The 24,175-nt window shown below is 53.8% G+C and overlaps 2 protein-coding genes across 4 annotated transcripts; one reads left to right on the top strand and one right to left on the bottom strand.

Annotated features, from left to right (window-relative positions):
- Nucleotides 1-689: 689 nt before the first annotated feature.
- Nucleotides 690-7,168, top strand: ACTMAP (actin maturation protease; the record flags this gene model as incomplete). Of its 2 annotated transcripts, XM_079724431.1 has the most annotated exons (7): nt 690-1,009; nt 3,597-3,665; nt 4,285-4,409; nt 4,776-4,905; nt 5,000-5,070; nt 5,879-6,138; nt 7,094-7,168. In XM_079724431.1, 7 exons carry the CDS (start codon nt 690-692, stop codon nt 7,166-7,168), a joined length of 1,050 nt encoding a protein of 349 aa, XP_079580557.1. The 2 variants fall into 2 exon arrangements, with proteins under 2 accessions (XP_079580557.1, XP_079580556.1); XM_079724430.1 differs by lacking the exon at nt 7,094-7,168 and having other exon boundaries at nt 5,879-6,216.
- Nucleotides 7,169-8,977: 1,809 nt separating this feature from the next.
- On the bottom strand, nt 8,978-23,731 carry ITPKC (inositol-trisphosphate 3-kinase C; the record flags this gene model as incomplete). Of its 2 annotated transcripts, XM_079724314.1 has the most annotated exons (7): nt 8,978-9,181; nt 11,088-11,159; nt 12,138-12,239; nt 14,420-14,624; nt 15,889-16,102; nt 17,995-18,094; nt 22,571-23,731. In XM_079724314.1, 7 exons carry the CDS (start codon nt 23,729-23,731, stop codon nt 8,978-8,980), a joined length of 2,058 nt encoding a protein of 685 aa, XP_079580440.1. The 2 variants fall into 2 exon arrangements, with proteins under 2 accessions (XP_079580440.1, XP_079580441.1); XM_079724315.1 differs by lacking the exon at nt 11,088-11,159.
- Nucleotides 23,732-24,175: the final 444 nt, after the last annotated feature.

Below are 24,175 nucleotides of genomic sequence, written 5' to 3'. Positions count from 1 at the left end.
CTCTGCGGCCGCCATTTTGCTGGAAGGGGAGGCGCGTCTTACTTCCCGACTCCGTACCCTATCTCAGCGGTATCGCGGCTCCCCACGACCTCCAATCTATGAGTCTTCCCCTACCCACAAGACTCTTCCTGTTGCGCTCTGATTTCAGGACTTTCTCCACAACTAGGCCGTTTTCCCTGCCAGGTGTCCTTTTGACCTCTTGACCTCTGACTCAAAGGTCAGCTCTAAGGTTCCAAACTCGGGCCTGGGATGCGAAGGGGCGATCTATTCTAAATTCTCCAAGTCTTTAGCACTGGGGCCGTAAATCCCACGCTTTAGGTGCCTCGTCCCAGGTCTGAGCTTTCATGTCCTGAAATTGAACACCAGGTTTCCAAATCTAGCCAGGGATAAGAAGTTAACTCCTACTAAGTGTCAGTCTTTGAGCCCTGCATCCCAACTTATACCACAAATCTGGTTCCACATTAAAGGACCCCGTTAACCCTCAGATTCCTTGTGGTTTAAGTCAGCCTCAATCCCACCTCCCAAGGTTCCAGATTTTAGCCTTGGTGTTTTCAGTCCCACTGCTCCGGCCCGAAAATCTGGAACGCAGTTCTAAAACCTTCAAAATCTCCATCCCTGCGACCAGCACATTTTGGAAGATCCTTCCCTCTCTCATTCTCGATCTTACAACCCAAGTCACAGATCCTAAAATGATTTCTCCATGCTCTCCTTCTTTAGAGCCACCAATTCCTCCTCCCCAAACCCCTGCATCCCAGGCCCCCATAATTCCACCTCCTCCCCTACCCCCAAATCTCCCGGAATTAGCTTTTCCACCTTCTCCCTCAAGTCTCCAGACCCCTATCCCCCCACCACCCCCACTGCCGCCTCCACCCCCTACCACCAGGTTTTCTCCCCCTCATGTCTTCGGCTTGGAGAAGAGCCAGCTCCTGAAGGAGGCCTTGGAGAGGGCTGGCCCAGTCCCCAGGAGCAGAGAGGACGTGAAGAGGCTCCTGAAGCTGCACAAGAGCCGGTAGGGCCCCCATGCCCCTTCCCACCCACCCACCCAGGGTCTCACCCAACCACTTGTCCCCAGGTCGCTGCTGCCATCTCCTCTTGGGGTTTCCCATTTCCTCAAGGTCAAACAGTCTGACTGCTTCTGCCCCCTTCCTTAGACCCCTTCAGTGGCGGTGTGTCTTCAGCAATGAGGAAAGCTGCCCTCACAGGAGCACCTCGTCCAGTGGGAGAGACAGATCCCTCCCTCCACCGGTGACAGCCCAGAGTGGTCAGAGCCGTGAGGAGGGAGCCCAGAGGGAGTGCCCGACCGAGGCTGGGGGGTCAGTGGGGCCTGCCTAAGGAGGGGATCCCTGAGTGCTGTCGAGCAAGTTATGCCAGGGTACGTGATGAGGAGAGTAAACAGCTTGTACCCGGGCCCAGAGTGACATGAAAAGCTGTTCTTTTCAAGGACCTGCAAATATTTCTTTATTGGGACAGAGGAGGTGGCACATGTGGGGTTTCCCAGGTGGGCAGGAGCAGACCGCACAGGGCATAGGGGGGCAGGCGTGTGAAGGAAGGTGGACTGTCCCGAGGGCACTGGGGAGCTGTGGAATGGATCTGTGCCCTTCCAGGGAGGGAGAGAGACTGCCTTCGAGGAGTGGAGTGGTGAGATTGGAGTCTAGGGGCCCAGGAGGAAGCTGGAGCACCAGGAGATCAGGCAGGAGGGGAGGGGGCTAGACTTGGGCTGGGGCTGAAGGGAAGAGAGACAAGTGACCTGCCCAGACTCACCGAAGAAACTTCCAGCTCTCTAGACAAGTTTATAATCTGCACTAAATGCCCCAACCATAGTGAGGCAAATTTTTTGTTTGTTTTTTGTTTTGGCTGTGCTGCACAGCTTGCAGGATCTTAATTCCCTGACCGGAGATCGAACCTGTGCCCCTTGCAATGGAAGTGCAGAGTCCTAACCACTGGACCGCTGGGGAATTCCCCCATAATGAGGCAAATTTAATGCAAGTAACAACTACCTGTTGTATGCCAGATGCTGTTCTAAATGTTTTTACTTATTAATTTAACCTCAGCAATTCCATGAGACAGGAACTGTTTTTTTTTAATTGAAGTATAATTGATTTACAAGGTCGTGTTAGTTTCAGGTGTACAGCACAGTGATTTAGATATATATATATATGTAAAAACATACATATATACGTCTGTATATATTCTTTTTCAGGTTCTTTTCCCTCATGGGTTATTACAAAATATTGACTATATAGTTCCCTGTGCTATACAGTAGATCCTTGTTGTCCAGTAGGTCTTACTTTATAGACAGTAGTGTGCATCTGTTAATTCCAAACTCCTAATTTATCCCTCCCCCTGCAAGATAGGAACTATTATTATCCCATTTTCCACATGAGGAAACTGAGGCTCATAGAGGTGAAGTCACTTAGCCACAGTGCTTAGGAGAGGAAGGGCATGGCACTAGGGCTCCCTGCTTTGAACCACTGTGCTGATAATCATCTCCTTTCATCAGTAAGGTGCCCCCCTCAGCCTTACCCTTGCACTGGCTTTGGGATAGAAATATAAGCACATTGCCCGGCACCTCCTGAGCCCTGGTGGGGGAGTGGGGGAGGGGTTGGGATCACCAAAATATTCTGAGTGGCCTCCCCAAGAATGGGGCTGGTGAAGCCTGTGAGGAGTCTATCAAGGTGATCTCTTAGGCCTGGAGCAGTTGTTACCTGGTTTTGCTCAAGGCTGAGTGGAAGGGATTCCCACCTTATCTAACTGCCTGAAAAACAGGTTTGAGAGGGGAAAAACATTCAGAGTTTGGGTATTCATATTTTATGGCAAGACGAGAGAATTTTAAACATGAAATTTTTCTTTGCCCACTGGGGCCTCCTCCCTCCCATTTAGCGTGTATTGTGCATTTGCATTCACCAGACCTCCTTAGGGGATAACATTTCTTCTTGATCTCATCAAGGGTCACAACTCCTTAGGAGACAGCTTTCCTTCTTAATTTTGTTAAGGGATCGCAATGACCCATGACCCGTAACTTGCTTTGTACTTGTAGATCTGGATTGAGTAAACTGTCAATAGTATGTCATTTGGCATATAACCAACCCTTTGTCTCAAAAACTTATATATAACTGTGTTTTGATCTCTCACAGGCGGAACAGTCCTCAGGGCTTTCTGAGAGACTGTCTCCCAGGTTATAATCCTCAGGTTGGCTCGAATAAAAGTTTCTCTTTCTTCCGTAGATTGACTATTGATTAATTTTTCCATCCATGGTGTAGAGACACCCCTTCTAATAATTTAATCCCTCTGGCTCCTAGTTGCAAAGCTTTTGCACATCTGCTCTTTGCCCCTTCAGTAACTGAGAGAAAGAGCAGGGAGCAGCAGGCAGAAGGATGATTCCCACTGAGCAGATGAGGAAACTGAGGCTGGGGAGGGGAGGAGTCTCCACAGGAATGAAGGAAGTCTGACCCAGCCAAGAGCGGCCCTCGGGCCTCAGGACAGCTGGGCCCATGCTCCTCCCCTTCACCATCCCTGACACCCCATTCCCAGCCAGCCCTCGATGGGGGGACCCTAGGAGCTGGTTCCCGCATGACCTGAATGCGACTGTGATTCAGTTTCAGAAGTGACCTGCAGTGGATCCTCTTCTGTGCTGACCTGCCCTCCCTCATCCAAGAAGGCCCTCAGTACGTGCCCTAATCCGGGACCCCAACCCCTTGGCCGGCCGTGCGTTCTGAGCCTCTGCCCTCGCCAGGCTTTGTGAGGATTGACCCAGGAGTGTGGGAAGAGTGGGTTCATGCCAGGCAGCCTGGGGAGAAGGAGGAGGCCGAGGAGGGAGGGAGACGGGGAACCTACCAGGTGAGGGTCCTGGGTGCATGCGCAGTAAACAGTTGGAACGAATAAGCAAGTGAACAAACGAACCTGGTCCATTATCTCTGACTCCACCTTGGCACCTGCTCCTCCTAGAAGCCCAGGTGACATCTCTCCCTACCCTCCCACCCACACCCCCAGCCCTCCAGCCCTGGTTCAGGCCTTGGCCAGCCTCTGTCCCAGGAGGGGGAGTCAGGTCTCCCCACTTGGCCTGGGAGAGGAGAAGGGAACTCCCCCAGGGCGGCAAACCTGTTCCCCACACTCCAGTTTCCAGGCGAGAGGGGGCCCAGGAAAGACACGAGTTAGGGGTTGGGGGGCTGGGCCTGTGTCTCCGCAGGTGCGGGCTGGTGGTTAGGGGTTGTGGGGCTGGGCCTGTGTCTCCCCAGGTGCGGGCTGGTGGTTAGGGGTTGTGGGGCTGGGCCTGTGTCTCCCCAGGTGCGGGCTGGTGGCCTTGTGGATGGCAGGCACTCTCCTGGCGCCCCTCAGCAGCACCCCCCTGGAGAGACTGGTGCAGGTGGCCATGGAGAGAGGTTACACGGCCCAGGGGGAGATGTTCTCAGGTAGGTTGGGTGTGGAAGGGATTCAAGCCAGGTGTTCTGCAGGAGGGGACTGGAGAGCTTGGCTAGGACACACCGGGCACATAAGGGGGCTTTGTTCCATTCTTTGGGCCCTTGTCCCCCCCCAGTAGAGCAGAGTGTCACAGGGTGGACTCTGGAGCCAGGCCACCTGGGGTTTCCATCCCAGCTCCGCCATTTCCTACTGTGTGGCCATGGACAAGCAGCTAACCCTCTCTGCCCCTCATCTTCTGCATTTGTTAGAAGAGGTGATGGTCAAGGCGAGAGTTATAGGCGTTGAGTCCCGAAAGCCTTTGGCATGGTGCCAGGCACACAGCGATCGCTCTTTCTGTGTCTGCTCTGTCCCTGCAGTGACCGACATGGGCAGGCTGGCCCAAGAGGCACTGGGCTGCCAGGCAGAGGTGCTCTACGGTGGCCTGGGTGGTCCCAACAGAGACCACATCCTGCAGCACCTTGTCGCCGGACATCCCCTGCTTATCCCGTATCCCAGGGCCTGGAAGGGAGCAGCAGGGCAGGGGTGGAGACGGGTGGGTCCCAGAGCCACACCACAGCTTTGGCCTTAACCCCAGTGCCAGCTATGACGAGGACTTCAACCACGAGCCGTGTCAGAGGAAGGGCCACAAGGCCCACTGGGCAGTGAGTGCAGGTGGGTCCCCCCTCCCATGCCCTGTGCCCTCACCCTGGATCTCCCCAGCCCCGTCTCCCCTCCTCACATTCTTACCCTCGCACTGGCACCTCCCCACTACCCAAGGCAGGAACCAGGGTTGGGCTGTCCCTGTCCCTACAGGGTACTTAGCAGGGACCTGGCCAGCAACAGGTACTTCAGTGTCCGCCAATCAGGGTTTTCCACACACAGAAACTCAGAGCGCAGACAAGGATCAGACAGTCTGGGCTGCAGACTTGGTCCAGCCACTTCCAGGCTCTGTGACTCTGGGCCTCCATTGCCCTATATCTAGAGATCAAGGCGACAGTAGCACCCACATCATAGGCAGAGGACGTAAAACTCTTTGAATGGTGCCTGGTATGTTACATGTCTCAGTAAGTGTTAGCTACAGTCAGCATCCTCGTCTTTCCACCTGCCTGAGAGAAGGCCAGAGTTGCACGTCAGGTGGCCTGGATGGAGGCCCCCTTGTGTGCATGCCTCTCTGAACATTGCTCTTCTGGACAGCTGGTGACAACGAGCTGACGATGTTTGCACTGTTCAGTGCCGCCTTGGCACCTCCCTGTGCTGACAGGCTGTTGGAGGCCCGACTTAAAATGCCTGCAGCTCTAGAGCCCAACACCATGGATCTAAATCCCGGCCCAGCTGTCTGCCTGCTGGCCCGTGCTGACCTCTCTGTGACAGTGTGGGGATGGAGGCAGCACCTACCATGGAGGGCTGTGGTGGGACTCAGGGAGCCCCAGCCCCTCGTCAGGGCTCAGCTCCCACTCACAGCCTCCCTCTCTCCTCCCAGGGGTCCTTCTGGGTGTGCAGGGTATGCCCAGCCTCGGCTACAAGGAGGACCCTGAGCTGCCAGGCCTGTTCCACCCAGCACCCGGCACGCCCCGCCAGCCACCATCCCTGCCAGAGGAAGGCTCCCCAGGAGCCGTCTACCTTCTCGCCAAGCAGGGCAAGAGTTGGAACTACCAGCTGTGGGACTACGACCGAGTCCGGGACAGCAACCTGCAGCTGACAGACTTCTCGCCCGCCCGGGCCGCCGATGGCCGGGCGTACGTGGTACCTGTCGGCGGGGTGCGGGCCGGCCTCTGCGGCCAGGCCCTTCTCCTCCGACCACAGGACTCTGGCCACTAGCCTGCTGCAGCCCCGAGCCGGGGTGACAGGGCGCAGCCACAGCTCAGCTGTCACCATTCGCAGAGTGCCCCATCTTCTCCTCTGTACGACAGCCTGGGGGCTTAGGCTGGATCTCTGAGGACCTCCAACCAGAGATCCTTCATGCAGGGTCCCCCGCCCCGAATCTATCCCATCCCAGTCCTGGGCCTCGGCTCCCCCAAGCCCGTCCCCCAGTATTAAGCACCTACTCTGGGCTGGGGTTATAGCCAGGAGCCCCACAGACAAACTCCCTCTCTGCAAGAGAGAGACTGACAACCGCTGAGACCCCAGGGCTTGTCCACCCCACCTCAGGGTTGCAGCCACCCGTTTCTGGCTGCTGTCCGCCCTCTCTCTGGACCCCTTGCTGCTTCCCAGCCTCTGTCCATGTGGAGCCAGGGAAGCCTTTTGAAACGCAAACCAGGGACTTCCCTGGCAGTCCAGTGTTTAGGACTGTGCGCTTGCACTGCAGGGGGTACAGTTCGATCCCTGGTGGGGGGAACTTGAGACCCTGCATGCCACGCAGCGCAGCCAAAAAACAAAACGCAAACCAGGTCTCAGCACTCCCCTCCAGAGAAGCTGCCAGCATCTCCTCCAGCCCTCCTCTTGCAGGGCAGGGACTAAACTCACCCCGCCCCAGGTCACCTCCCTTACCCCAGGCTGTTCTTCCTCACGCTTTCTGCCACCAGCCAGGCATAGTGGTCTCTCAGGTGCCTAGGGTGTCCTGTCTCCCCCACCCCCCAGCCCTGTGTTACAGACAATTCTGTAACTGCTCTACCCTGGCTCCTTGTCACTTCTGGGAAGACTCCCTCTGGCTGAGCACCTCCTCCACCTGTGTGTTCTCCTGATTTAAAAACAAAAGCAAAAGCCTCTAAGACTAGTTATTTGCGCCAACCCCTTTACCCCCGTTAACTCATCAAATCCTCCAACCCTGTAAGGAAGGTACTAGATCCTCCCTGTTTGACAGATGGAGAGACTGAGGCCTGAAGAAGTGCAGTCACTGGCCTAAGGTCACATGGCTGGCAAGTGGCAGGGCCGGGGATTCAAACCAGGCAGAGTGTGTACCTGTACAGATGGGGGAGGGGGGAGAGGGAAAGACAGCATTTAACGAATACCTGTTGCATCCGTTCCGAAAGGGGAGGAACAGCTCTGTCTTGGTCACTGCTGTGTCCCCCATGCCCAACAAAGGCTTTTGTTAGAAACTACAGTGTAGTGTTTCTTACCTACCCCAGCCCTGACACCCTGGTTGGCACTGTATCTGGTGCACTGTCCTGGGAGCCCTGGAGGACAGGGCTTGGAGTTGTCTTGGTCACCCCTGTGTCCCCTGCACAGAGCCAGGCACAAGAGTAGCAACTCAGTGAAGCGGATGAATGAACCCGCCCACCCTGAGCCTGCCTCTACCCCAGACCATTATCCCATCACCCCACCCGACGCTAATGCTCCAATTACGAGCCTTGAGCCCACAAACCCCAGATGCAAAAGACAAAGGTGACTGTAAATGTGCTGTTTATTGGGGTGTCGTCATGGGAAGGCAGTGAAGCAGTTTTGCCTCCTGTTCCCCAGCGCTGCCCCGTCCTAACAACTACCTCTCATATAAATAAGTATAAAGATGGTCAGTAGAAAAGGAACGCACGTCCGCCGGAAGACCACGTTAGAGCTTTGGCTAAGGGCGGGGGGGCGCCTGTCCTCCCCAAGCCCAGCCTTGCGGGCCAGGAACCCAAAGTTAGGTGCAGGAGGAGGACAGAGGGGCTCTACCCACACCTCAGAGTGCTGGGGTCTTTGGTTTGGACCAGGTTGCAGGCCCGCCAACCCTGCACAGCAGGCCCAAGCGGGGCCTCTTCACAGCAGAGGCCAGGGACGGGGCCCCTCCCGAGGAAGGCAGCTGCTTCCCAAGCCTGCTTTTCCCTTTTCCTTCTGAACGCCCTTCCTGCCACCACAGTCCGCTAGGAGGAAGGAGACAGAAGAAGGTAAAGGGCAGGAGGAGGAAGTCCCGAGGCTGAGGCTGGTGCCTGAGGAACGAGCTTGTGCTGGTCACAGTGCTGGCACGGGACGTGGCTGTGGTTTCAGTCGGCAGGGGGGTCAGCAGAGTTCTCCCAGGCGCAGGGCAGGAGCCCATGGGGCCGAGGGCAGGTAGGACAGGGTGAACTGGGCCCTGCCCAGCAGTGGCAGCTCTCAAGTCAGTCCCAGGGTGCCACACCCTCAGAGCCCCTGTCAGCACTTGGAGGGACCCCAGATGAAGAGACTGGGCTGTAACTCTCCCGGGCGGGCCGACCAAGGGCTGCTACATTTGCTCACAAATGAGGTCTGGTTCTCGGGCCTGCGAGGGGCCAGCTCATAGAGGGCGGGGCTGACGAGGAGGCCGAGGTTACATTCATCCATGTGACAGGCCTGAGGTCACGCCTGTGCCCTGCAGTACATGCACTGTGTTCTCTCAGGGCGTGTGGTTTAGTTGTGGCCTCTGCAGCCCCTCAGAAGCCTTCCTGGCTGGTCAGGGGACCCAGTCTGGTTCTGACTCACCACGGGACCCAGCCATGGCACGCGCCTCTCGGGCTCTTAACGACCTCCCTACCCCAGAGAGGGTGCGGTGCCACCTGACCGCCAAGGCCCTCTGCATCGTCTGCACTGGTCCTGCGTGGTGTGCAGTGCAACCTTTCCCATCCCTGGACTTCAGGCCCCCGTGCATCTCAGGGCCCCTCCAGCCACACGAGCACCATCCAATAGATAAACGTGATGGTGGGTGAGCAGGTCAGCTATGGGCCAGGCCCTGGAGGAGGCGAATCACGTTGTCCAGGCCCCAGAGGTAGCCGTCCTCGCGGTTGCCCTCAGCCCAGGGCAGCCGGTGGCTGAGCGTCTGGTGGTCAGGCAGGGCCACTGTCTTGCCAAAGTCGATCATCCAGACCTTGGCCAGGCCGGTGTGGTCATGCACAAAGAGGAGGGAGCTGCCTACCACCTGCAGAGGGAGAGGCAGGAGGTTAGAGGGAGGGGCAGGCACTGGCCAAGGTCCCGGCCCCACTGACTGCTGGGCAGGGTGGCTGACGGCATGAACTTTGGAGCCAGGCTGCCTGGGTTCAAACCCTAGCTCTGCCACTTATGGCTGTGTGGCCTTGGGCAGGGGACTTAACTTCTCCTTATCTCTTTGTCCTCATATACAAAGTGGGAATAACAGAATAAGAGTACCATTTACCTCAAAGGTTGCTGTGCATATTATATGTGTGAATTAATCCACAGAAAGCTCTTAGAAGAGTTGCCCGTATAAACAAATGCACAACAGTGTTAACTGTTATCCTTTTTCAAGCTGGGGTACAAACTCAAATGCCCGCAGGATCCTGAAGCCGTCAGGGGGCCTGGCGGGGACTGAGGGAGTGGATAATGCCTCCCCGCGGGAAGGGGCAGCAACCACTCAGCCCCAGCTGATTGCTGCTGGTGACGCCAGGCAAGTGGCTTCCTTTGTCCGGCTCAGTTTCCTCATCTGTAGAATGGGGGTGATGGTAACTGCCCCGCCTCCTGGGGTCACTGCAGCATTCCACGTTCCACAGCTCACAAGCTGCCTCGTGGAGCTGGCCACACAGCCCTCCGGAGATACTGTTTTTTTTCTTTTTTAGTTAGAAATATATTCCTTCCCTTCATCTAACGCCAGGTTTGCAAGCCTCTCCCTTTTTCTAGGCGGGTTTCAGACACCAGTGCTCCCAGAGAACCCGGGTGACGGGGCAGGCGAGCAGGTGGCTGTCAGAAGAGGCAGACGCTGCCCAGCTCTGGATGGCTGTTGGCATGTGGCGAGCGGCCCAGGGTTACCATGTCTCTCTTGGTGTCAAGAGAAACTGGAAATCCCGATTTTAGTGTGAACTCTCATGTTTTCAATGTTGGCAACTAATTTTTTTTAAATGTTTAGTCACCGGGCAGGTGAAACCAAACCTGAGGACATAAGAGGTGGGGTCCCCAGGCCTCCTCTTTGTGACTTGCGTGTAAAGCTCAAAGGCAGTAACAAGGGTGATAAGGGTGATGTTTGGTGATAACAAACGTGACCATAAAAGCTGGCACATACTGCAGGGTTCCTATGGGCTGGGCTTTAACTATATTAATCCACTTAACCTTCGTTACACCCATGCGGCAGGTGCTACTGTTACCCTGTCCTACAGGTCAGGAGACAGGCCTGCGGAGCTGCTGCCCAGGCTCAGGTGGCTGGGATTCGAACACAGGCTGGCCTGACGCCCAGATCGGTGCTCTTTCAGAAGTCAGTGATACCAGGAAAGAGAGGACAGAGGGGCTTGAGGGGGGAGGCGGAAGAACTTGGAGACAGACACAGTGACGTCACCACGGACTTTCTGAGACAGCCCCAGAGAGATGAATGTTTCCAAAGAGACACAGGCTGCGGAAAGGAGAGAGAGGAAAGGGGAGTGGGGAGAGCCACCGAATGAGGAAGGCAGGTAACAGTAATTGTAAATAATCATGGGTATAAAATAATCACAAGAGCTACGAGTCAAGAGCACTTCTGCGCTCCTCATGGCACTCTGCATTTGCTCATCTCCCGCCTCAGCAGCTCTGTAAGGAAGGTACTATTGTTCCTCCCCACGTTAGGAGGAAACTGAGGCCTGAGAGGGTAGGTCCTATGCCCAGGGTCACCCAGCAGAGCCAGCCTTCATCCCAAGGCCACCTGGCTGGGGTCCATGCTCCTAACTGTCCCACCTCCCTGAAATCCCTCGTGCTGCCTACCCTAAAGAAGCAAACCCCCAGACTCGGGGCTTCCTTTTATAGATTTGGCCTGTGACCCTGTTGGTGGTTTCTGCTGGGTACCACCTGGACCCCGACACTCCCCCTCACACAGGGCCCTCTGTTCCCATGGGGGCTGGGGCTCGCACCTCGTGGGTCTTGAAGAAGGGGGAGTTCTCCAGAGCTTCGCGAAGTTCTTCTAGGCGTGCCACATACTGCTTCTGTGCATGAGAGGGAGGATTTCTTGGTTAGCTTATGGACTTTGTGGGTCCTTACCCACCTTGAGATCTGACCTCATCCCATACCCACAAAGGAGTAGGCATACCCCAGCCAGAATGGGATAAAGGGGGCCATGGGGAAATGGGAGGTGGAGCGGGGGCAGGGGTTGGATGCATCAGGGTGGCACAGACAAGAGTGTGGTTGGGGACTTCCCTGGTGGCACAGTGGTTAAGAATCCGCCGGCCAATGTAGGAGACACGGGTTCGAGCCCTGGTCCGGGAAGATCCCACATGCCACGGAGCAACTAAGCCTGTGCACCACAACTACTGAGCCTGTGCTCTAGAGCCCATGAGCCACAACTACTGAGCCCGTGTGCCGCCACAACTACTGAGCCTGTGTGCCACCACAAGAGAAGCCACCGCAGTGAGAAGCCCGCACACTGCAACAAAGAGTAGCCCCTGCAACTAGAGAAAGCCCATGTGCAGCAACGAAGAGCCAATGCATCCAAAAATAAATAAATGAACACAATAAATAAAAATTTAAAAAAAAAAGAGTGTGGTTGGTAGATTACATGAATACCCACAATTCCTAGCAGCTCCTCCCACCAAGAGGTGGAGTCTTTCCCTTGTAATCTAGTCTTGGTCAATGACTTGCTTTGGCCAATAGAACATGGCGAGAATGATGGTGGCCATTCTGAGCCTAGCCATCGAGAGGCTTTGCTTTTTCACTTGTTTTCTTGGCCCGCTGCTTCCACCGTGAGAACAAGCCCAGGCTGGTCTGCTGGATGGAGCCAGGAGCCAAGACAGTGAGGCAGCCACCAGACATGAGAGCAGGGCCCTCCCACCAGCTGGCCTGATGGTGAGCAATGCCAGCCAGTGTCAGCCAACCTCGGCCCAAGGCAAAAGACTGTTGACGTGGGAGGAACAACGATGGTGGTGGTCCTAAGCTGCTAAATTTGGGGGCATAGGTGTCCCGCTCACCAGGATTGCGCGGTTCCCATCCACAAAGTCCTCCAACATCTTTGTCACCTCCTCCAGCTTCCGCGTCTTCTTGAAGTTAGTGTTGCAGGTCCCATCGGCTTTCTACAGGATGAGGGGTGTCATACCTTTTCCTTCCCACGCCCAACACCAAGCAGCCTCAGGCACTTCCAGGGGCCACCTACCCACATCCAGGCTCACTCGCTGTTCAGGGGAAGCTAGCCCACCTGCCCTAGCCCCAAGTCATATTCCTGAGCAACCAGTACTTCAAGTCTAACCTTGAACCCCCTGGTTGAGCCAGTCTAGCCAAGTGGGCTTTGGAGCTGGGTGGATCTGGCTTTGAATCATGGCTCTGCTAACTCCTAGCTAGGTGGCGTTAAGCAAGTCACTTCACCTGCCTCAGCCTTGATTTCCTCCTCTGGAAAATGGGAATTGTGTTAGTATCTACCTCCTAAAGCTGGTATAAGGAGGAGGAGAGATTGGGTGTGTAGGATACACCACACAGTGCCTGGCACATAGTAAGTAAGCACTCAGTAAAAGAGACTAATGTTATTTTTTGTCTGAGAGGGGCACAGAGAGCCCCCCGAGTCATTCTGCCATGCTGTGCCAGGTGCCCTGTAGGCAATGGTAACATGGAGGTAACAGCACAGGTAACAGCACAGATGAGGGATGCAAATACTGAATAAGATCATCACAAAGGGAGATAAGAATAATGGAGCATAGGGAGTTATAAGGAGGTAAAGAGAGGGCCCTGAACTAGTCGAATGGAACTCAAGGAGGGCTTCCCAGAGGAAGTGAAATTTGGAAGGAGTCAGGAAAATGACTGGGAGTCAGTCAACCAGGGGAACAGGGGGAAAGTACTCCTGGCACAGGAAACAGCATGTGCAGAGGGCCTGTGGCAGGAGAGAACAGGACCCTTTCAAAGAAATGAAAGTGTTTCACTGTGCCATCTATAGGGGACTGTGGCACATCCACAAAGAGCTATTATAGAAGGAATAGGAAGGAAGAGAAGGAGGGAGGGAGGGATGGAGGAAGAGGATCTCCTATCTCTCTACGAAATGATATGGGAAACTCTCCAGGACTATGCCACCTTTTGTAAAAACGAAAAAGGGAGGAGGGACTTCCCCGGTGGTCCAGCGGCTAAGACTCCATGCTCCCAATGCAGGGGGCCCGGATTCAATCCCCGGTCAGGGAACTAGATCCCACATGCCGCAACTAAGAGTTCACATGCCGTGACTAAAAAGATCCTGCATACTGCAACTAAGACCCAGCTCAGCCAAATAAATAAATTAAAAAATGGGAGGAAAAGGTAGTATATACAACTGCATTTGTTTGTATATACAGGAAGAAATATAAGAAACTGATAAAGTGGCTCCCCATGAGGAGGGGGTGGTGGAGGGACAGAATGGGAAGGACGGCAAAGGGTTGGGAGAGAGATTCCTCCTCTACACCCTTCTATAATATTGTTTTGACTTTCAAGCTGTGTGAATAGCTATTCAAACAGTTAGATTTAATTTACAAAAAAAAGGAAGAAAGGGGCTACCCTAGTGGCACAGTGGTTAAGAATCCGCCTGCCAATGCAGGGGACACGGGTTCGAGCTCTGGTCCGGGAAGATCCCACATGCCGCAGAGCAACTAAGCCCGTGCGCCACAACTACTGAGCCTGCGTTCTAGAGCCCGCGAGCTACAATTACTGAGCCTGCGTTCTAGAGCCCATGCTCCACAACAAGAGAAGCCACCGTAATGAGAATCCCGCACACCGCAACGAAGAGTAGCCCCTGCTCTCCGCAACTACAGGAAGCCCGCGCACAGCAACGAAGACCCAACGCAGCCAAAAATAAATAAATAAAATAAACAACTTTTGAAAAAAGAAATAAAGAAGAAAAGAGAACATTTTTCTCCATAAGGAAGAAAAAGCCCCTCCAGCTGCTGTGCTGGATGATGGATCAGAGGAGGTGAGACCAGCATCTGGGAGGCCAGGGAGGCTGAGTCAGGAGAAGATGCGGCTGGACTAGGACAGGGTCTTGGTCTTGGGGAGGGGAAAGAAGATGGAATCAAGAGACCTTCAGGCAGATGGATAAACAAAACTTGGTCTGTGATAGACACAGGGGTAAGAGAGAAGCAGGAGCCCTCCTAGTGCATCTTTCCATCCTCTGCAGTCTCCTGCTCTCTCTCCAGATCTTGCTTCTTTCCTGCCTTCTCTGACACCCTGGTTCCTTGGGAAGCCCTGCCTCAGATCTAGCTCTTAGCTCTCTACAAACAGGCTAGCAGCTCCTGGCCCTCACCTTGATGCCCTCGATCCGGAAACCCAGGGTGGAGGTCGAGCTCACGGTCTCCCTCCACTGCATGTAGCGGGGCTTGGTGACTGCACCCTGGGCATGTTCCTCGGGGGTGGGGGCCCCAGGGTCCACAGCCACCATCTTCTCATACATGTCCTTCCGGGGCCGGGGCCGTTCTCGCGCCTTCACCAGCTCCTCCTCCAGGTAGGTCCTGGGACACAGAGGATATAACAAGGGAAATTATGAAGAACAAAGCTGGAGGACTTACACTCCCTGATATCAAGGCATGTTACAAAACGACAGCATGGCACAAGAATAGACAAATAGATCAATGGACCAGAACAGAGTCCACAAACACACACACGTACGTTCACCCAATTTATGACAAAGAAGTCACCACAATTCAGTGGGGAGAGGGCAGTCTTTTCAATAAATGGTGCTAGGTCAATAGGATATCCATATGGCAGTGAGGAGCGGGGAATGAATCTCGATCCCTACCTCAGACCATATACAAAAATTAAATCTAGGTGGATTGCAGATCTAAACGTGATAATTAAAACAAAGCTTGTAGAAGAAAACATAGGAGAAGACCTTTGTGACCTTAGAGTAGGCCGATTTCTTAAACACAAAGCTACTAACCATAATGAAAAAAATTGACAACCTGTACTAAATTAAAAGCCCTTCTCGGGACTTCCCTGGTGGCACAGTGGTTAAGAATCTGCCTGCTGGTGCAGGGGACACGGGTTCAATCCCTGGTCCAGGAGGATCCCACATGCCGTGGAGCAACTAATCCCATGCACCACAACTACTGAGCCTGCACTCTAGAGCCTGCGAGCCACAACTACTGAAGCCCGCATGCCTAGGGCCCGTGCTCTGCAGCAAAAGAAGCCACCACAATGAGAGGCCCGTGCACTGCAGCTGCAACAAAGAGTAGCCCCAGCTCACCGCAACTAGAGAAAGCCCACACGCAGCAACAAAGACCCAATGCAGCCAAAACTAACTAAATAATTAATTAATTTTAAAAAATACTTCTGTTTATCAAAAGACGTTAAGAGAGTGAAATGGGAGAGTTGGAGAGTGTGTGTGTGTGTGTGTGTGTATGTGTGTGTGTGTGTGTGTGTCTCCAGCAAAGGACTTGTATACAGAATATACAAAGAATTATTTATAATAAAAAGAAAAAGAGAGACCAGTAGAAAAATGGGCACTTTTCAAAAGAGGATATGCAAATGGCCAATCAATGCCCAAGTTGTTTGGTCATCAGAGAAATTGAAATTAACACCATAACTATTCACCAGAATAGTTAAAAGTAATAAAACAGGTAATACAAAGTGTTGATGAGAAGACAGAACAGAACTCTCATACACTGATGGCGGGAAACGATGCTGGTACAACCGCTTTGAAAATTGGCTTGGTGCTATCTTCAAAAATGTCCCCCCGACCCTTCACCTCTGCCCCATAGCTGCCTCTGAACCTACCTGCTGCCCATCTTGCAGTCCATGATGGAGGGGTTCTCAAAGTCTGCCAGGAGATCTTCCATCTGGTTGAAGGCCTGGCCATCCTGCTGCACCATGCCATAGTAGGCTGGCACGAACGGTCGCAGGGGGTCGCGCATCAGCTGCTCCAGGCTGCGCTGCTCATACTGACAGAAACGCTTTAGAATCCAACCATCCTCTCCTGCCTGGAAGTTCCCTATGAGCAGCAGTCAATGAGAGGGTCAAAAACTGAATGAGCAAGAGAATCCCCCCACCTCCTGTAGGTGTCAGGTCCTGGCCACCATCATCTTGCCTGACCCTTCCGCAAGACTTTCTCTCCCTACCAGCAATTCTCAAAATCTTGGCCAGAGGTGGTGAAGGAAGGACCTAGTTCTGCATTTTGTTTAAACAGAGTCCTGTTCACAGCACACTGTGTCCTCATTTGTTTTGTAATTTTGGATTATGAGCTCTCCATCAGCAATGGGAAGTTTTGTGAGATCTGAGTCAAGAGCATGACTCTCCAAAGCAGATTTGCATTTGCTTCTGCCTGGAGTCCCAGAGTGCTAACAATCAGGGCCTTGTTCATTTACAAATCTGGCATTTTGTGGGCCATGCAGATAGTGTAGATTAGTATTACAAATTCTTATTGAGGCAGATAGTATTTTCAGATTATGTTTTCCAAAGATGGCTGCAAAGTAGCTCATGTCCCACATGCTCTTCCAGAATTTTGCCACTCCCATCAAGAAGTGGAATCTAATTCTTTTCCTCTTGAATCTGAGAGGGCTTATGGCAGAAGCAACACTGTGACTTCAGATCTAAGTCATAAAAGGAGATGCAGGTTACACTTTGTTGGCAGAGACACTTGCCTTTCAGTCCTGAGCTACCATGTAAGAAAACTGATTATTCTGAGGCTACCATACTGTGAGGAAGCCCAAGCAGCTACACACAGAAGTCACATATAGGCGTTCCAGCTGGCAGCCCCAACTGAGAACCAGCCAACAACCAGCATCAACTGCCAGGTGTGTGAATGAATGAACCTCCGAAGGTCTCCAGCTTGCAGCCTTCGAGTTGTTCTAGCTGAATTCCCAGATATCACAGTGCAGCAACAAGCCAGCCCTGCCATGCTCTGTCTGAATTTCTGACCCAAAACTTATGAGTGTAATCAAATGGTTGTTTTATTCCACTAAGTTGTTTGTTTGTTTTTTTAAACCACCACTAAGTTTTGAGTTTTTCATTTTTGGTATTTTTTAAACTCAGCAATAGTAACTAGCATACATACAGATGGCAGGCCTGTGTTTACAGTTTTAGGGGGGCCTTGCCTTTCTCTGACTCAGTTCTAAGGATGAACAGGCAGATAAGTTCCCTTCCTGCCTCCCTTTGCTGGTGGGTACAGTTGGTCTAGATCAGCCAACAGCCTGTTTTTGTAAAAAAAGCTTATTGGAACACAGACACACTCACAAGTTTATATATTAACTACGGAGGCTTTTGTGCTGCAACAACAGAGTTGAGTAGTTTATATCTATTATCTAGCCCTTTACCAAAAATGCTAGATTCTAGGCCTTGTGCTATTATGTGCTAAAGAGATTGTGCTAGGTCCTGGGGAAAAAACATTATAGCTGTTGTTTATTGGGGGCCTACTCTGCTCTGGCCACAGGGTGAGGACAGGCACTGGTAATTGCCATTTATGAGGGGTCTGTCTCTCAATCTCAATATACATTTTGATTTTAACGCTTTAGTTTACCCTGCAAGGGAGGTACGATTATCTCACACTACAGATGAGGACACTGAGCCCAGTGAGGGAAAGTGACTTGCCCAGGGTCATCCACAAATAGAGAGCGGAACTCGGATTTGAGCCCAGGCCCATCTGTCCCCATGGTCGAAGATTTGCCCCCTGCCACCGGGATAACAGGAAACAGCCCTCCATCCTGATGTATGAATGGCCCAGCCCAGGCCTAAGCACTTCCCATAAAAGCCCCACAAGCTGGAGACTGTCACCAAGCCCATTTTACAGATGGGGGAACTAAAGTACAAACGGCAGTTCCTTCCCCGCCCAGGCGTCTCTGCCCAGCCCTGCCTGTCACCCACCCACCCTTCTCCCCCCGCACTCACCAGAGTGTCCAGACAGCTGGACCCAAGGGTAGTGTTTTCGGAAGGACACCATGAAGGGCGAATACTTCAGCACTGTCTTCAGCTTCTTCCACGGTTTGTTCTGTGTGGGGCAGAAAGGGTGGGGTCAGGGCTAAGGACGGGGATGGAGGGGGATGGCGCTGCTGCCATGAGAGGGAACCAAGGTGGACCTGGGTTCCTTAGGGGGGCTTCCTGGCATCCCTGGGCCCAAGCTTGTTGCGGTGAGCAAAGCTCACTGACTTCAGCAATCACAAACTCCCAAGAGGCCTCAGAAAGGCAGAGAAGAGTCTCTGGCCATTTGTCTCGGTGTCATCACTTTGTATCTGTGTCTCTCTGTCCTTCTCGAAGGAGTAGAGATAGGCTAGGTTGTGTTGCAGTCACCAGCAACTCCCAAATCGTCCCCCGACATATATACACCAAAAAGGTGGAAGCCTGCTGTCCCTGAATTAAGTCAGACCTTCCAGGGAAAATGATAAAGGCAGGAGTTGATGAATGGAGGCCGAACCACAGAGAGAGACAGAAACAGAGACAGATGACAAAGTGATGACAAAGACAGACAGGGACAAAGATGGAGACTGCAGCAGTCATGACAGCTGCTTACCAAATAGTTCCAGCTTGTCCCCCTACCAGGGATATCCTTGCCCTCTTGAACTTAGCTTTGGCCAATGAAATGTGAGCAGAAGTGTCACTTTTGGGTGGAAGCCTTAAAGCCAACGAGTGACTCTCCATGTTCTTTTCCCTAGTGTAGAAAGGGGTGGGGGACTGTAGGAAGAGAAACAGAGGCCGAGTGAAAACAGCATGGAGCAGGGCCGCCTCACCCACCACTGACCCACTGTCAATGTGAAGTAGGAACGAAAATAATCCTTTGTTGGGAATTCCCCGGTGGTCCAGTGGTTAGGACTCCGTGCTTTCACTGCCAAGTGCCTTGGTTCAATCCCTGGTTGGGGAACTAAGATCCAGCAAGCCTCGGGGCCAAAAAAAAAAAAAAAAAAATCCTTTGTTGTTCCAAGTCACTGAGTTTGGGGGCTGTTTGTCACTATAGCAAATCCTGACCTCTTCCAACTGACACAGAGATAGGCACAGAGTTACTAGAAGAGAAAGAAATATAGAAAGACAGAATGGGAGACACAAAGTAATGACAGAGAAAGAAAAAGAAACATAGATGCAGAGAAAAACAGAGTGAGAGCAACAAAAAAACAGAGAAGCAAACAGAAAACAAGGATTTAGTTGTATCATGTGGACTCAAGCAAGAGCTTCTTGAGACCTGGTTACTGCCTGATTCATTGCATTTGCATATGCACGCACACGCACGTGTGCACACGCGCGCACACACACGAATATCTTCTCTGGTCCAAGCACACAGCAGGCCCTTAGCAAGGATCAGGAGAATGAGTCCTCTCCAGAGAAAAAAGCTATGTGGCTCATCTCCCCCCACCCCGGGGTCAAGGCCATGTTCTCTCCTACCCCCCAGAGCCCAGCTACCTAGCAGACATCTAATGGATGGTGGGAAGGTCAAACACAGGCAGGGGTTGGACTGAAGGATTCAGGAAGGGCTATTCCCTCCCCTCTCCAGCTGCCAGCCGTGGAGAGGAGGTGATGAATAAAGGTTCCTGTTTACTAAGCACCTGGAACATTCCAGGCACAATGACAAAGGCTCAGTGTGCCATAACCTACTTAATCCTAAAAACACAACCCCAGGAGGACTGCTGACTGTGTTACAGAGGCGGAAACAGAGACTCAGACAGGTGAAGTCACCTGCTTAAATCACACAGCATAGTGCTGGGGTTCTACCTCTGGTCTGACTCCACTGCCCTGGGCTTATCCATTACAGCCCTGCTAGATTACAAGCCTTGAGGGCAGGGACTGGGGTTGTCATGGTTACAACTGTGTCCCCTGCCATGGCCTGACACACAATAGGTGCTCCAAAAATGTAGCTTGGGTTGAAAGAGGTTGATTAAATGTCTTTTTTTTTTTTTTATCATAAGCAGGTTCATTATCTTCTCTCTCTTCTTTCTTAGATCTGATGGTTAATCTGGGCTTTCTCAGGTGGCTTCATCATGGCCTCAGCTCACATCTCCTCCTCCTCCAGGAAGCCCTCTCTGATACCCCAGGTCTGGCCAGTCACCTTCTTTAGACTCCCACAACCCTCTGGGCTTCCCCCATCCCAGCCCTGAGCACTCTGAGCTGTCACTGCCTGGCGATGGGTCTGTCTCCTCCACCGGCCTGGGAGCTCCATGCGGGCAGTGTCTGGGTCACTACTGTGTTCCCAGCAAAGCCAACATGGGGCCGAACACAAATTCGGGACCCTGGGACTGTCTGTTGTCTGATTAGGAGGACAGGATGGATGTGAGAAGGAAGGCAGGCGGGGGAGGGGGGAGAAAGTAGCTGGGCCTTTAAGGTCAGATGGGATTTCAAAATGAAGCAAAAAGGAAGCGAGGGGTATCCTGGGTGGTGGGAACAGCTTGAGCAATGAGCGGAGGCAGGACGGCTGCAACATGTTCAGGGAACAGTGTGTACTTCGGCTCCCTTGCAGCAGCAGAAGGGATCAGGAGGGGAGAAGGGAAGCTGAACGTAGAAAGGAGCCTGGAGACAGGAAGCTGTGACACAGGACTGAACTCCTGATGGCTATCAGGCAGGCCCTGGGGAGCCATGGAAGACTCCGGAGCCGGGAACGTTCAAAAGTTAGTCAGAGCTGGGTCTTGGAGGCAGATTCTAGGGGATGAGGAAACACTGGAGACAGGGAGGCCTGGGAGGAAGGCAAGTTAGGGACGGATCCACAAACTGCAGGGGTGAAAATGACTGGGTTTTCAACTAAGCCAGCATTGAGTTAGAATCCAAGCTCTGACCAGACGTGGCCAACTCTAAGCAAGTGACCTCACTTCTCTAGGCCTATCTCTGTAAAATACAGATAATAATAATAATCCCAATCTTATAGTGCTTTTTTTTTTTTTTTTCTCCTTTTTTTGCGGTACGCGGGCCTCTCACTGTTGTGGCCTCTCCCGTTGCGGAGCACAGGCTCCGGACGCGCAGGCTCAGCGGCCATGGCTCACGGGCCCAGCCACTCCGCGGCATGTGGGATCTTCCCGGACCAGGGCACGAACCCGTGTCCCCTGCATCGGCAGGCGGACTCTCAACCACTGCGCCACCAGGGAAGCCCTTATAGTGCTTTTATAAGGATTCAAAGAGTTAACACACATATAGCACTTGGAAAAGTGTCTGGTATTCAGTAAGGGTTTGAATCTCAGCTCTGTGTCTTCCAAGGTCTGTGACCTTGGATGAGTCTCTGTACCACAGTTTCCTCGTCTATAAAATGGGGATCATAGTATCTACCACATAGGGCTGCTGTGAAGATTAAGATGAGTTAATATAAGCAAAGAGCTTAGCACAGGGAATTCCCCGGCGGTCCAGTGGTTAGGACTCTGTGCTCCTAATGCAGGGGGCGTGGGTTCGATCCCTGGTCGGGGAGCTAAGATCCTGCATGCCTCGGAGTGTGGCCGAAAAACATAAAATAAAAAAGAAAGCTTAGCACAGGGCTGGGCATGAGCGAGTGATAGCTGTTATTTTTGTTTCTTCATTCACTCCAGCTCAGCTGCTCTGAGATGCCAAGGAGATGAGGGAGTAGGCAGAGGGAACAGCAATGGCAGAGAGCCCCAGAGGGTCAGCGCCTCGGCTCCGGCACAGGCAGGCTGGGGCAGGTCTATCTCTTACATCTGTGGCCACATGTGTGAGCACGTTCCTAAAGGGAAGCATGTGGGCTGAGGGGGGCTCAGGGCAGACTCCAGCCAGGGGCCCCAGGACAATGGGAGGACCCAGCAGGCAGACCCACCAGAGGCTCTCACACCTGCCTATGCGCTGACCCTCCCTCCCTGAACCTGCCCTGATGGCCTTCCTGATCCACCAGAGAACCACACCCAAGCTGCGGATGAGGGTGGAGGATGTAAACAAGAGTGTGCAGGAGCACCCTGGGGAGCTGGGGGGCAACGCAATGGGGAGATGGGAGAGTCCCTGGCCAGGCTGGGGGGTCCCTTAGCATTTTGGGTTCACACAGCTCTCTGAGAATCTGATAAAAGCTGGGAGCTCACTCTCTACAAAAGTGAATGAGCTAAGGGGTGGTGAAGGCTGATGACCCTTTAAGGCAGCTACAGGCCCCAGACTTAGAAAAGTGGGGTAGAAAGTACACCCTTTCTGTCTGCCTAAACTAGTGTTCTTTAGAGTTTGGGGTCACAGACTGTGATCCAACAGAAGTCACAGACCCTTGCTGCAAAAACATGTGTATACACACACAGATTCACACAATTTCAGGGATTCCTGGGTACCATGAAGTTGGCCAGTGGCCATCCATTTTAGACCCCAGGACCGGAGGCAGTGGGTGAGGGGAAATGAAGAGAATTAGCAAGAGGCTGCCTGGAGAGGGTTAGTAACCCTGCTGTCGGATGGAAGAGGTGCCTGGAGATGAAATTGCTGGTGGAGTTCTAAAGAACTTCTCAAAGGAAAGGCGGGGGCGGGGGATACGGGATCTGTGGGGATGTGGCTCAAGGGCAGGATGGGTCCCACTCACCCCAGACCTGTCCTCGGGGTCGCTGGAACCTCCACCCCCGGCCACCACGTCATCCTCAGACTCGTCGAAAGAGGAGGCAGAGGAGAAGCCTCCACTGCCCCCTTCAATCTGGGAGTGGGGTCCCACTGGCTGAGCCTCAGGCTCGGGGGTTTCAGGAGTGATGATGAGGCGGGGCACAGGGGTCAGGGGGCAACACTCCTGGTGAGAGTACAGGTGAGTCACCAACTCCCCGTGTTCTGGTTCCTCTAATGAGCCATCTTGGTTGGGCTCCCCCAAAAGGCAGTCTGTCCCAGGCTCTGTCTGGGGTCCATGAGTATCTTGTGTCTGGGGTCCATCAGTGCCAGGCTGTGGCCAGAAGCCATCAGTATCTTGTTGTGTTGGGAAACCATCGATGTCAAGCTGTTTCCAGGTTGTTTCCGTATCCTGTTGTATCTGGGAGCCGTCAATGTGCTGCTCTGTCCAGAGGTCTTTGATATCCTGTTGTGTCCTGGAGCCATCAGTGTACAATTCTTTCCAAGAGCCATCAGCATTTGGCTCTGTTGAGAGAGAGGCCCCTTCTGGCTGAGTCCGGACGCTGGACCTGTTCTGGTGGGTCCAGAGGTCATCAGCCCTGGGCTTGGCCCTCTCTGGCTGGGTCTGTGACCCATGTATTTCTAGCTCTGCCCAGGGCCCATCAACCCCTTGCTGTGCCCAGAGGTTAGCCCTCTCTGGCTGACACTGGAGGTCAGACCTGTGTGGATCAGTCCAAAAGCCATCTGTCCTAGTCTCCGTCCAGTCATCGGCTGTCTCCAGTTCTGACCAGTGGCTGCTCCTTTCTGGATGTGTCCGGAGGATGGACCTGCCTGGCTCCGTCTTTTGGCTGGGCCGCTCCGTCCCCGCCCCGGAGCCAGCTGCTTCAGGCTCAGCCTGTCCGTCGGTCCCCGACTCAGGCCCGAGGCCGGCCCTCTCGGGCTCGGTGTGGAGGTTGGACTCCTCGGTTCGGGCCCGGGGACCGCCCCTCTCCGGCTGCCCCGCCGGGCCCCCTGCGCCGGGCCCAGGTCGTTGCTGCCCCGGCTGCCGCCGCCGCCCCCCTCGCGTCGCCGCCAGTCCCATGCGGGCTGTCCCCGGCAGCTCCCCAGCCTCCGCCTCGCTCAGGTTTCCCCGGCACGGGCAGCGCCTCATGCCCGCTCCCTAGGTTCGGGATTCGACCGGGCCCAGCCCCTCCTGCCCCTTTAAATCCCGCGAGGGGTGTGGCTGGGGAGCCCCGACTCGCGGGTTCCGGCCAGCGGAGCTCCAGCCCGCCCAGCCAAGCAGGGGTTAACCGATACTTTCCCCCGCCCCCCCCCCCCCGCCCACAACTCCCGGGGAAGGCCCCGAAGCCCCGCCTCGCCGGACGTGACGCAAAGGGGTATGGGCTTTGTCTGGCCCCTCCCGTCTCCATTCGCGCGGTGAACCGCGAGCGCCTGGAGCTGGTCCAGGTATGGTGTGGGGCGCCGGGATCCTGGTCCCGGATCAGTGGGGCCCCTCGCAGCACCCTCGCAATTAACCCTACCTCCCCACACCCTCGAGTGACTAGGTTAGTCTCCCTATAACCCCCGGCGACGAGTCCAGCAGCGCGCCCATTCT

Source organism: Hyperoodon ampullatus (assembly GCF_949752795.1).
Source record: "Hyperoodon ampullatus genome assembly, chromosome: 18".
NCBI classification, from domain to species: domain Eukaryota; kingdom Metazoa; phylum Chordata; class Mammalia; order Artiodactyla; family Ziphiidae; genus Hyperoodon; species Hyperoodon ampullatus.
The sequence above is the reverse complement of the archived record's forward strand: the minus strand, read 5'-3'. Positions and strand labels throughout refer to the sequence as shown.